The sequence below is a fragment of the Tyto alba genome, unplaced genomic scaffold, assembly GCF_018691265.1.
Source record: "Tyto alba isolate M040663 unplaced genomic scaffold, T.alba_DEE_v4.0 Super-Scaffold_27, whole genome shotgun sequence".
Classification (NCBI taxonomy): Eukaryota; Metazoa; Chordata; class Aves; order Strigiformes; family Tytonidae; genus Tyto; species Tyto alba.
In genome coordinates this window covers 27,399,132-27,413,576 of record NW_024881301.1, presented here as the reverse complement: position 1 = coordinate 27,413,576, position 14,445 = coordinate 27,399,132, and the positions used below count along the sequence as shown (strand labels likewise).

The 14,445-nt window shown below is 40.6% G+C and overlaps 1 protein-coding gene across 1 annotated transcript in view; it reads right to left on the bottom strand.

Moving 5' to 3' along the window:
* Nucleotides 1–11,656, bottom strand: part of MOCOS (molybdenum cofactor sulfurase) — a 223,861-nt gene extending 212,205 nt beyond the window's left edge. The window contains exon 1 of the mRNA XM_042798201.1: nucleotides 11,407–11,656. Within this exon, the coding sequence (XP_042654135.1) occupies nucleotides 11,407–11,524 (118 nt within the window). The 5' untranslated portion in view covers nucleotides 11,525–11,656. The remainder of the gene's footprint in view (nucleotides 1–11,406) is intronic.
* Between the last annotated feature and the right edge of the window lie 2,789 nt (nucleotides 11,657–14,445).

Genomic DNA, 14,445 nt, shown 5'->3' with positions numbered 1-14,445 from the left:
TACAAGTACACCTATCCTTCTCTGTACTTTCATAAATGGAAAAAAAAAAAAAAAAAAAAAAAAAGAAACAATTAAAGTTGTGATGGCAACAGCTACTTAATCTCTCAGGAGCTGTCACGCTCAGTGACACAAAGCTCAGAGAAACAACCAAGTGCCTCCACACAAGCGTTACACGCTATGAACTCTGCAACAGTCCACACATGCAAAGGAACAGAGGTTTGCAACATTTTTTTTTTTTTTTTAATGGCTAGCTTCAGCTCCTTTCATTAGAGCTAATCAGAATATAAATACTCCAACAAAAGCAGGTGGTTTTAAATCTGACATTGGGAGGGCAGGGAGGGGAAGATTTCTCCCAACCCTTGAAAAATACCAGATAAAAAGTTAAAAAAAGTATCAGTGTAACTCACTAGGATTTACACTTTTTCATCATTCACGAAATACTCAACTTTGTATTATTACAGGCTCCTAAGGATAACCCGGAGGATGAGTTATAAGACATCTTCACCCCTTAGAAAGCATTTCACTGAACTAGACCCAATCTTGTGTGCACCTGTGTGTGTATAGGGTTTGTTTTTATACAGCCTACATCTCAGGGAGGGCTCCTGTAGTGCCACAGGAAGGCTTTGTCTTCTGTCCCCAGATCTCTCCTAACGGGTCAGATGAATCCAGGGCCACGGTAGTTCCCACCAGAAGACAATCCTGGTTCCAGAGCCATGTGGTACAGCGATGCTTTCTGTGCTCTGCAGATGAGCTTCACCAAGCCTGAACAGAAGGCAGCTCCTAACAAAATCATCATTACTTCATTCCTCGCTCTCAAGAGTTTGGTTTCTTTCCAAGCAGTAGTTTAGACCCAAAGATCACTTTAAATTCTGTTTTCCAACCAAAAACCCCTAAGCTTCTACAGAAATAGAAGACAGGAAGTTTAAAACTAATCTTGACAATGAGCTATGAAAGTTACTATTGAAATACCTCTTTGTGACATGAAAAGGAATACTAAATAAGCTTACTTTCTGTCCCAGGCATCTGCCTCCTTTCCCCTTTCTCATATCCTACCTCCTCCTTCAGTTACATGTTTTACAGACGCTGGAGAGGCTTTAAAGAATGCAAACAAAATGAGAATTGACACTCGTTATCAACCCTTCTCAAGGAAAATATTTCACAGTATCAAATCCTAAATTGTTGTTATGATCCAAAAGAAATGGGTGCTTCCCAAGGAATGGATTTCCTTTATGGTGGAGTTACAACTGCAGTGTTTTGTTCCCAGGAGAACCACTTGGATAAATGGTAATCCCTTCAACACTGTAGAGCCATTAAATAGGTGTGAGTACATCAAAAGCTCCTATTCTAGTTAATGAAAAGCTAAACTTCCACCTAAATTCCAAATCAGAGCCTTTACTCTGGGTTTACTCTGCAGAAGAAAAAACAAAATTACTAATTTTCTAATCGTGAGAGAAGATAACCTGCTACTCCAGAACTTGACCCTAAAGGACAAAGAGCAGATACGCTTTAGAGAGTTTCATCTGAGCATGAATTTGGAATAGTTTCACTGAAATTCGCGATTCATTTCCCCAATAAATGATAGCTGTGGTTTCAACGGGACCTACATCAAAGACAACTTCCACAAAAAATATAAAAAAAAAAAAAAGAAAAAAGAAAAATTCACACAAAAACTCCAGCCTTGCAAATTAAGATGTTTTTTAGGGACATTTAACATATACAGCAAGTGATTTTCCCATTACAACTGACAGAGTTTGTCTTCATTCCTTCTGTACTCCTGCTCTTGGTGAGTCTGAAGAGATACTAAGACAATTCACTGATCAAACATTAACTAGGCAGTTAACCGTCCTTACAACAGAGGGCTTCATTCCATTACCAGACAAAAACCTAGCAGGGTCATGCACCTCAGTCACACCAGAAATAGTTGTAAACAACAGAATGGGAAGGAGTGAGTCCCACTCACAGGGGCTGCTCTGCCCCACGAAAAAGGAAAGTCAGGGGCAGTGCACTTCAGATGTGTCACTCTATTTCCTCATTCTATCTTCAAATATATACCTTCACAGCCATCCCTTAAAGGCTATTTTTGCATTTTAATGTCTCTTGCATGAAATTTTCATGTTACCCAAAACACATCTTACATGGGCTCTAGTTTATTTCTTATGTACTGCAAGTCCTCCAATTCACTTCTAATGAATCTAAATGGCATATCCTTTCTTCACTTTACTAGTATTAAATTATCTCCTTTTTATAAGGGCAATCAGTCATCCTGCATTTGTATCATTAGGCTGTTGCAGCAGCACTGTAGCTGTCGCCAAATGACTATGCTAAAGTGATAAGATTATTATCATATTGCTACACTTCATGACCACCTTCCACAACACATTACTTCTCAGGCATTTGCATTCTTAAGGGAATGCATTTAAAAGCTGTTATTCATTAATCAAAAGTTTCATTTGTTTGTGAACACAAACTCTGTGATCAAGTAACAACTGAGTGCAATAATCTATGTATAGTTTTGTCTGAACATCAATTTGTTCAGCTTCCCAGCTACACAATACTAGAGGCTGTATGTGTGGGGGGAAAGCAGCATGCCTGCGGCTGGTAAAGGCTCCTTTTTTGTGTAGTCTTTAATTTTACTCCATTCAGTCCAACTGGTAGGGAGTTCTTGCTAGCTAACCCTTTTTATTTACCTGCTTTTATCCACTCTCGTGAGAAAGCAACATGCGCTGTCAAAGCAACTTGTCCATCACAACTGAGGTCAGATGGGGTATTAAGAAGAGTCTCCCATTCTGCTCACTGGGCATGCACACTCCTAAATGGATTAAATCTGTAATGAGCATTTTCCTGGTGTGTGATGAATCAAAGACGATGACAGATTCTTTAAAAGTTGCACACTGCCAGAGCAGCTGAGTAACATTTTGTTTTGTGACAATGCTAATCGTTTATGTTAAAAGAAATGATAGGCAAATATATAAATAATAAAAATGTGACACCCTGTCACATGTTTAATAAATTACTTAAGAAGTTGTACTCCTTAATAAGATACTTGGAAAATGAATGGCACAGTAGATAAACAGTGTATTTTACTTAACAGCAATACAAAGTCCTTTTTCTTTAAAGAAAGGCAACTTATGTTTTTATCCATTACTGATACCATCAGTTCCAAATTACTGAATGATGACAACTTTAATGTACTGTGTGGCATGAACATAAAAATGTGGAAAATCCTGGGCTTCCATTTCTTCCTCAGAAAGAGAGTACAGGATAAACTTTCTGATGACTGTGTAACTTCACCTGACCCGTTCATAAGTTTGCAAAGGGGTACGGACAGTGAAATTTGGTGTTTAACTGTGCATTAAGGAAATAAATTCACACAACATTAATTTAATTAATGAATATTTGTTCAAATGAGCTTCCTGTCATCTTTCCAAATTTTAATTTAGGACATTATTCTGTATATTGCCAGAAGACATAAGCTTAGTTGTTTAATTGTCCTTCCTGAGCTAACCACGTCGCCAAAAGATCACATCCTTGGATACCTCTCTCTTTTAAGAAGACCGTAAGTGAGAAAAATCCGGTCCAGTCATGTTCTTAGCTTTCTTTTAAAACCATTTTAGATTTTGTTGCTCCAGGGACTAATCTGAATAAGCACAGAAACCACATCTTTTTACTTCTCTTGTAAAAGTCATACTCCCCTGGCTGCTACAAGAAAGAAGGAGGGAGTCAGTACAATCCTGAAAGCAAGAAGGAGGAAATAAAATAGTGGGGAGAGAAAGATTTCTCTCCCAGAGCTGCCTTCCAATTTTGTACGTGTATTTCTCAGACTGGGAAAAAAGGCGAATTAACACTTTCCTGCCTGACACTCACAGCAGCTGCCTGCCTGGGGTCGCATCCCCATCACAAGCACCCTGCAGACCACCACTGCTCTACGGCAGGACAGAAGGTGCAGGGAGAAGCGCACCACGGCACAGGACCTATCTGGGCTGCCACACATACTGCCATGAGTGTAACAACTTGCCTTATTAGAAATATCTTTTCACTGCTCTGTGGTCTGCATTTATGCCTCCCTGCCCTACCATAGCCTTGTTTCTCGGTAACTCTGACATCCCTTTCTCACACCTTCAGTTTTTGACACCATCTTTCTCATAATACCTCCACAAAACACATCTCTTCCTAACAAACGTGACAAGGAACCAGGCTGTGGTTCTCAATAGGCCAACATGGTAACACTATCAGCATTATTAACATAGGAAGAGAAAAAAAATTATACCAATCCCAAACTGACATGTTCCTAAGAAGAATATTTTTTTTTTTAGTTCCATTTTTAAGTTTCTAAGTTCAGTGAAGTATAAAAATTCAAAAAAAAACCCAACTGCTTTACTAGTATTTTAGTGTCACATAAGGGAAAATATCTGCATCGATGGCCTGGGCCAAGACAACCTATTTTAAAAAGCCTGAGACATTTGAGAGCTCAGCATCCTACTTCCTAAATATCATCTCCAAGTTAAGCATCCCACTAGCCTCCAGCTCTGCAAATATATTGTGCTGTCTACATATTTATCAGCCTCTCATATCAGTGCTTTTTATTATGCAGCACTCTGCAGTATGGTCTTCCTAAATTCAATGACAGGCTTTTCACATCCAAGTGATGCCTCTGCAGCATCTCTCTGATACCAAGTATGCAATGAATCATGCTGATCAACAAAAACTGACCTCTCACCCCTACATTTTTCTTTTTGTCCTTAGACTGGGACTACACTTGAATTCTGGCAAGCAGCTCAGATATGGGAATTGCTATTGTAGCATATAATGGAAAATTCAAGAGCTTCACATGACAGGTTCTGATTTTGCACAGGAAATTCCAGTATATCTGTCTAAAAACTTACATACACTCTTTAATTAATAATCTTACATTTCATAATTAAAAAAAAAAAAAAAAAAAAAAAGCCTTGTACAGAAATTTACAGACATAGGCTGGGAAGAAATAAATACACATCTCCATATAGTAACAGCATAACAAGGGAGGAGGACAAACAGGAGAATCTGAGAGAAAGCAAAGACAACAGCAGGAAGAAACCATCACTGATGTAGGATTTTGTGGGAACAAGGTTTTGGTGCATTTCCAATTTCTGAGTTAGAGATAAGAAAGCATCTTGTGCTTTTCTAAATAAAACATCTGCCCGTTCCAATACTTTCATATAGTAATATGCATCTTGTGTAGACATTAATTTTAGAGATAATGTATCTTTTAATTAAAAGTGCATTTTTTTTTTCAAAAGTGTGGCTGATACCCTGCAGCATCTATGAAGTTCTATAAAGTATCTTTCCAATCTATTTTTTTTTTTTATCTCTACATGCTGATTTAACAAATCTAGTGTCTACATAGGATTATTTCCTGTTGTAGAGAATACAGTCATAACTGATTGACTATTTATTTCTAAAATACACTGGAAAATTCTGAGTTCATGTCAACTGTGTCAGGCTTGTATGGTTTGGTACTTTGCTTTTTTGACCAACGTTTCTGTATTCCAGACAGAGTGTTAAATGTCTTGTACTATGTGACTCAAGCGACTACAGAGCCAGTGTAATGGTGCAGTGAACATCTTTATACGAGTATTACAACACCAAATCTGAAGTTAAAAATTAATTATGTATATTATTCTGAGGAATACAATTCAAGAAAGAGAAGATGCTACCGGTATCTTTCAGGGATTTTTTTTTCCTCTAACTAAACTTCAAAGTAACTAGAACTTTATTCAGTGCTGAAATATTTCAGTGATAATATCGACTACTCTTACTGAAGAGCTATGTCCATCCCAAAGAGCAAAAGATCACCCAGCTCTGAGTGATTAATTGAAAGATCAGTCCTGCACAGAGCAGACCACAGATAGCCTTCTGAACCCTGAAATGTGAGGTAAGAAAATCAACGGAACCTGTTACTTCTATGTGGGCAGAGGAAAAACATTTGAAACTAACACACAGTTGCTGTTACTAAATCCACTTTATGTTCCCCACGCACTCCCTCTTTGATATCAGTTCTTTAGAGAATAGCTTATTTAGATAACTACTGCTGACTTGAAATCGACAGGGAGCATTAAGGCTTTACATGAGCATATATGTTGGCTTTACAAAACAACTGTCACGTAGCTATGCAGTTACACTTCCCATACCACAGCTGTTTTTTACAAAATGTTCTCCACCCACTAAATGCCTCTTCCCAGATGTCTTCTAGCATTTCAAACTGTCCACCAGCAGCCTTCTTCAATAAATATAATTTCTTCTGCTTTCTTTTCCCCCTCAAATAAAAAGCCAAATGTGCTTCACAAAATCAAATCACGTTGTGACAGAGGGGCTACAGAGGGGAGGAGGTTACCAGCCGGAGACCTCACAGCTGCTGAGGAGTGAACAAGCCTTTCACAGTGGTAGGAAGAGGAGCTCAGCTTTAGACTCCAAAACGAGAGACTTAGATTTCTTCTCTGTTCAGGATGAGCTAGAGATGAGGTAACTCAGTGAGACTTATTCTCCAGCACAATTCACAGCTCTTCTAGATACCCAGGATCTTCCAACAAGACAACAAAAACAGCCTCAACCTTCTCCTACGCATTGCTTTTGCTGACTTTGGGTAGGCGATGTAAACACTGGATTAATGTTAAAATATGACAATCTCTGCATGTGGGTAAAATCACTACCTTTTCGGGAGATGCTGTCTCTCCCAGGACTGCAGCTGCCTAGCTTAACCCTGGCCAGCAGTGGGTGGGTGGGCTTCAGGGAACCCACATTTAAGTATTGCATCTGACCATAAAATAACACGCCTTGTTTCTGGTTCAACATAGGCCTTAGACAACAATGAATCAAAATAAACTTAGCCCTCATTGTCAAACCGGTTCTTAAATGGCATGATGAGACTTGTGTATTGCTAACTTGCTCAAAGAACCGAACTACAAAAGATTTTGCTGAACATACACAGTCACTTAGTCTTCAAGAAAAAAGAGGTTAAAAAGATTCATCCACAGATACAAATTATTAAGAGTATGAAATTATTAATTTTATTTATGAAATAAAATTCATTAATTTTTAATAATGAAATTCATTAATTTCTATTATTTATTCATTCTTATTATTATTAATTTCCTATTACTAATAATTAGAAAAGTAACATAAACACAAGCTGAACTATAGAAGACAAATGCCAGATCAGGCAGAATTGTCTTAAAAAAAACCCCAACCTCTGTAGTTGTGAAAAAAAAAAAAAATTATTTTAGGATACAAAAAAATATTCCAAACATATTAAAAAAAAAAAAAAAAGAAAAAGGAAAGAAAAAATCCTCAGACACAAGACTGGTAGAATTTCTGGTTTGACAAGGCAAGCAAACTGGCACAGCAGTAGAGAAACTGAAGGCATGCCTACATTTGCAGCCAAGAGGTGAGCACAACTCTTCACAAGTTTCATAAAACATGAGCATCAACTACCTAGCAACAAAATGACACACCAAAATGTATTTCCTACTTCTGAAATTCAGCCAAAACACCAGATTACTCCAAACGTGACAAAATAGACAGGCTTTTCTGTTCTCAGAGGACAGAACTGACCTTTGCTAACAGAGCCACTGAGGGCTAACTGACGTGCATGGAGGAGACCTGCTTTTCTCATTCTCCTACTTACAGGAAAAGTGTCTGGGCAAATAATTACCAGCAAGCAAAAAGACTTATTTTTGTTTAAGGTCACATCCAGTACCCAGGTATTCCTTGTCTGAACAACAGAATACAGGCGACCAGTTCATGGAAGTTGAGTTTCAAAGAAGCAAAGGGCAATTCTGTTACTCAAAGCTTACTTTGCCTTTCCTTTTTGTTTAGCAGGCGAGCAACGTTATTATTGTTAGTTGTATGTAATCATTGTATGTAATCGTTAGTTGCATGTAAATATTCACACTAGTGAGGTAACACATGATTTGTCACATGACTGTCGTTAAGTGCGGGACAGTGACCTAGTTGACATTAAATGTGACAGTGCACTTTAGTTAAAGACTATCTTCAAATAGTCAGCACCCTTTAAAGAATATGTTTGATATTACACACCGTTTTTTATTCGGGGGATGGGTATTCCATGGCTTATCTCTCTTGGAAAGTTCCCACTGAAACGGACACAGATATCTTAGAGGAGAATACTGGCACACAACTGAAACTGGAAAGGTATCTGGGGATTAAATGCTGCATCGCAAATCACATGTCAGCTTTTTCTTTTTTAAAACCACAACACAAAATGAAGCTAGTATTTTCTTTGTTATGATAAACATCACAGAAGCGTATTCATCCCCATTACTTAACAACAGAACTTATAAACGGCTGCTAATTTCTTTATCCATTTCTAAAGCACAATTTACAATCCTACACTGCAGATAAGGGTATACTGCTCACAAGGTTAAAGTCAAGGTCACATATTGCACATACACTGCTGCCTGTGAAACAGAGATCCGTTTCACAGACTCCACATGTATTTTTAGAAGGGGCTGCTCTAGCCATCAGCTAACAGCCCTTGAATACAAAAGTGATGATAAACTTTGGCTTAAAAGGTGTAATTTAAGGCTTCTATGCCAAAACAGACAGACCCCTGCTGATTCAAGGAAGTAAAGTAGTTCCTTTTATCCTGTCACAAAACCTGAAAGGGAAATCCCCAACACACTCAGGACAAGCCTAATGGAGCCTGTCCTTCTGATGGAGCCAAGAGTGAAACTCCCACAGACTTTGATAGGACCACAGGTATATACCATCTTTGAAAACTCCTGGTTTTATAGTGTGGCTGGTAGCTAGTATTCTCTACATGCATCTGTTGTACCTTCTTCTCAACAGGCACTCGCGCAACTATTCATATTAGAGCTACAACAAGAAGCACTAACACCACAAAAGCAAAAGTTTGTAACAGAAAAGGTTTCTGCCTTACCCAGAGAACACCATTTGCAGAAGATGTCCTTAGTGGATGCCACCAAATATCAGCAATCAGAAAGAAGTGAATACATTGATATGCAATAATTATTATTATCACACACTGCTCATAAGATGACACTTCCAAAATTGAGCATTAGGTTTAATTCATGGATATCTAGACAGGGCCTCCAAAAATTCTGTTCATGTAAGAAGCAAGCTGCAAAATCTGGATTTTTATCCAACTTTAATGATAGAAAGATCTCTGAGGCATGCCCCAAATAAACAGACAGAGCAAGATATTACTGTTGAGTACCTAAAAATACAGCTCATTCTGTTTTGCCAAGTGGAACTAGTTAAGATTGCTCTTTACTAGAAGGGATTAAACTGCAGCACCTTTGTGCAGTAGGGAAACACCCAGCAGAGAACAACCCTATGAACAACTACAAGTTCATTAGTGAATCAGTGTTTGCACAATCAGGACTTACTCATAAAGCTGACCCGAGGCCACAAGAGATGTAAAACTTCTATCTCATCCCCTAACCTGCATCTCCTGACACGTCACTGAAAATGCTTAAGTAGCTAAATGCCTGAAAGCCCCACTAATTTTTTGTAAGGCACCTGGTGAAGGCCCCTTTACTTACTATTGCTGCTGTCAACCTGTACATCAGCCACCTATCCTTCACCTTATTTCAGCAAGGCAGCAAAGACCTAGAGCTTTAAAGGACATTTTATAACATCAACATCAGTGTGTCAAGACCTTCAGTAAGTGGGGCTACAGCTACGTGGCTAAATAAAAGGCAACCAAGCAATAAGTACAAGCAACGTGCTTATCATCCACGCTGCTGTCAGCCAGTTCCTGGACTCTGTCCTGGCCTAGTCCAACCAGTCAGCTCTGAGACAAACAGATGTGTAAGGCAGAGGACACTTAGCTTTACACACCTGGCCTAGGAATCTGTCCCTGGACACCTCTCATTTGGCACTAGTGGCATCACTTGAAGGCACAAGTTTTTGTCTAGAGGAGATATGCCCCTGTTTTTACGACAAGAATCCCAGCAGGACACCACATGTATGTGCAGCAACCAGTTAAGGACACTGATCTTCCTCACAGAGGTGAAAGCTTTCAAGATGAATGCATGATGATTTATGAATTAACATGTTAAAATTCAGAAGGGGAAAACAAAGGGCAGAAGGAATTTGCAACTGAGGTCACCTTACCACAGACTATTACGTGATTTCAATTAGCTAACATTACAACAGATTCTATTTTATACCCTGTATTTGGTTTTGTTTATCTTTTTCTGGAAATATTCTAACTTACCTATCATCCACATCTTAGTTTAGTAGATTGCATGACCAAAATGTAACTCAGTAGCCTGTATTAACCAAAACATTTTCAAATAGAGGTAAACTCCTAATGCTTTGCCTTTGCACCAACCTCCATTCGGGAACCCAGACTGACCCACCAGACACCATTCATCAGCAGATATGCTTTATTTCAAAACTGGAGAGCTTCATGAGAAATGAACCCGATTCTCAGGAGTTGTGAAAAGTCATCTGCTTAAATGTCTAAACAATGTTTTGTTTACATAACAGCCACTTTTCAGAAACTTGGCCTCAATTTACGACAAGCAGTTTCTGTTATCAAAATTTCACCAATGCAGCTAATATAACACCAGACTGTGAAATTAACTTACTGAATCTTAAAGTTTCTTAAACTGCTGCTTGAAATTAAGTTTCCTTATCTAGAGACAAACCGTAACTCCATTCTTTACTGAACAACTACATGTGAGAAAGCCTGCTCTAGCATTTGATCACCAAAATTCCAAGAAATTACAATTAAGAATGGCCTAAATAACTGTTTCAGGCCAAACTTATGTTATTTACTCTGCTCCCTACTCTGTTTTTTCCCCGGAGTATTTTGAAGTGCTAATATCACATGTTTATATCTCTTTTGAGTAAAATACTGTAGTATATCCATCACAATTGTCTTTGAAGTAGTATGTTCAAGCAACGTTTAATGCTGGGGGGAAGGGAAACATATGCAGCCTGGAGAATTAGTTTACCAAGACCTGCCTAACCACAAACCTTTACTAGACAAGGGCTATTTTACCATTTTAATTTGCCCTTTCCCCCACCCCTTCTTCTCCTTAATACCTCGTTCTGCATGTTGTTGCTGTCCCTAAATCCTGTTACTGAACTCACGGCACCGGGGCACCTGTGGCGAGGGAGAAGGAGAAGACGAGGGAGGAGGAGAAGACGAGGGAGGAGGAGAAGACGAGGGAGGAGGAGAAGACGAGGGAGGAGGAGAAGACGAGGGAGGGCCCCCCGCCCTGTCGCTGAGGAGGGGGCTGAGGCGAGGCAAAGCCACGGCTTTCTGCCAGCGCCCCCCGCCACAGAAACCGCCCTCCCGGGCACGACGCGACGCGGGCCCGGGCCCGCCCCCGGGCTCCCCCGCCCCCGGCCCGCCCCCCGCCCGCCCCCCGGTACCTCGGAGCCGGGGGAACTCGCGCTCCCGGAGGCCGCGCAGGTCGCCGCCGTACCCGTACTGGTACCCGGCGGGGCAGGCGGCCTGGAAGGCGCGGAAGGAGAGCAGCTCCCCGGCCATGCTGCGGGCGGGGAGGAGGGAAGGGGGGAGAAAGTCTGACAAAAACACCAGCGCGGCTGTTCCCCGGGCAGCGGAGCCGCCCCGCCGGCAGCGCTGCGGGCGGGCACTGCCACCGGCCGGGCCCTGCCACCGGCCCGGCCCGGCCGCCCCCTCGCTCCTCCCGCCTCCCGCCCCCGGGGGGTGGCCGGAGCCGGCCGGCTGTGAGGCGGCGGCGGGGCCCGGGCGGCAGCCGCGGCGGGCGGGCGGTTTGGCGGGTGCGCGGCGGGCCGCAAGCGGCCCCTCGGCAGCGCAGGCCGCGCCTGCCCGCGCTCGGGCACGGCTGCGGGCAGATCCCCGGGCCCACGCACGAAAGTAGAGGCAGCCCAGCGTGAAGTTCCCTGAAGCACAAGGGCGTCGGGCCTGGGCTCGCATCCCTTCCTACTGAGGCACACTTTAAAACAGGGGTAGCTCCTGGAAATCTCTTTTCCCTAATACTGCCAAGTGCAAGGCGCAACTTTTCCTCATTTCCTCTCAGTGTTGCCTTTTCCACTGCTGCTGAGGGGTGCGGGCTGGTCCTCTGCTGTAGCGAGACAGGCAGCCAGTCGTGTAAAAGCTTCATAGGATGAATGATAGCCGTACGCAGAAAAATCATAGCCAAAGGAATGGGGCTTTGGGGGGTTGGCGATTGTTTTGCTGTTTTATTAAAAAAAAAAAAAAATACTTCCTGACATACTATTTGCCATGAATGTTTCTACTCATAGCTCTGCAATCTGCAGAGCGTTAAAACGACCCCTCCACTCCAATACTAAAATAAAACTGCCTGTGTTAGGATGGATCTGCATCCAAATTCCAGTAAGGCAGACTCTTTAGTTAGATTGCTTGAAATACTATCAGTTGGTCATCAGTGAAATGAGAAACTACCAAGGACAAACTTCAGCCCAAATTGAACCGTAAAGATTTTCACTTGCAAAGCAGTACTGAACAAAAGCTGTGTAGAAAATTAAAAAATAAGCCTGATGCGAAATAGCATGCTAATATGCTTTCTACTTTATATATTAGGGGGTTTTGCCCAGTTTAAACACACAGCCGTGGCTCCAAGTTGCTGAGGAATATTTCTATAATGCTATAAGAACATGTTTGTCTCTGACTCTGTTCATGATCATGGCAGGTATGTAGTACTGCATCTCATTCCTGGATGTAGTAGTACAATTTTTCATCTAGCTGATGATCTCACCAAAACTAATTACCAAATGAACTATACCTTACACATTTCCTTCCAGATGAACAAAACACTTCTGATGAAAAAGAACAGTTGCCATCAAGTAGAGGAATGTTTTTAGCTGATCTCCTGAAGCCACTTTTTTTTAAAAAAAAAACCAGAACCCTGAACGAAATAAACGAAATACCTTTTATTTAAATAATCTATGCATTGCAATTTAGAAGGGCCTATGCCATCACTATTTTTTTTTTTTTACAGCAAGCATATGTAGAAAATACATGCCGTGGATTTTTCCTCATATTTCTAGCTTCCTGTTATCAACTTCCAAAGTAATTTATTTAGATTGATCACTATGCATAGCTCCTTCACCATTTTCATAGATTGTTTATGTCAAATGGTTGTTTTCACTTCCTTATTGAACTAAGACTAGCTTTCCCCACCAGAACAGTCCTTTTTCTTGATGACGGAATGCAGCTTTCTGATCTTACAATAAATTCATTTTAAGGATCTAATTTCCATTCACATTTTTGTATGAAAGTGGTTCCTCACAATCGATTTCCATCTTTTTTTTTTTCCCTCCTGATTTTGGAAGATTAGCCCTTTAGAAGCAACACACGCATGAAGATGGGATATTTATTGGGAATGTGCTCTGTTCGCATGTAACCTGGTGATGATCACTGGGAAGCTACCAATAGTTCATCCATCAAAAAGGCCAACCGGAATCTTCTAAATAAGAGGCATTAAGGTCACTCTGTGTCAGTACAGACATCTCTGTTTGAGAATTAGCATAACTTGTACAAACTGACTAGCTTTTACTGCTGACTATTTCTGGGAATAAAAGCTGGAGATTTCATGGAATTTCCACATGAAACCATAGTTTTTCATCTGCATGGTACAGATTCATAGCTACAGAGTAACTTTTCCTCTTCTCTGGTTATTAAAAGAAGTGAGGGGATCAATCCATATAAGCACATTAATTAAATTATACACATTAGTGGACAGGTATGCCTAGAGTGTCATGTTCACAAAACCGTAAAGTGATAAAATGCTGCTAGCAAAAGCACCACTGTGCACATGTACTGGGCACACAAATTGCATGAGTTAATCCCCCACCCATGCACACACACACACACAGTTTTGCAGGTTGGAGGCTCAGTAGCAGAAATAGAGCAATTTAACGTGTTCTTTCCAAGTTTTAGCAGAGCAAAATAATGCTTCCAGGTAATCTAGTCAGTAGGTTTCTTGATTTGTAAATATTAATACGTGGCACTGCCATTCCTTGGAAGATGTTACAAAATAGAAAAAAGGGCGGTTTTAATCTCTTCACTGCACTGTGACAATGATTCTTTTTTTTCTCTAAGGCAACTATTCAAAAGTACTGTAAGAAATAAGAGGAAATGGCCTCTGGACAAATACTTTGCAAACAACTGAGAAACAGATATGCTTCTCTAGAAAGGGGTTGTATTGTCCTCTTGCAGCTCTATAGAAGAGCAGTGGGACTGCGGTACTGGTTCTTTATGGTCTATTTCAATACAAATAATAAACCGTCGTCATAATACAATTACAAGATGGTATAAAGAAGATGATGCTTGATGGAAAGACACCAGACAACGGACACAAGCTGGAACAAAGGAAATTCAAACTAGATAAAAGTTTAAAAAAATTCCCATCACAGTGATCAAACACCAGAGCACATTCCTCGGAGAGGCTTTGGAGTCTCCAT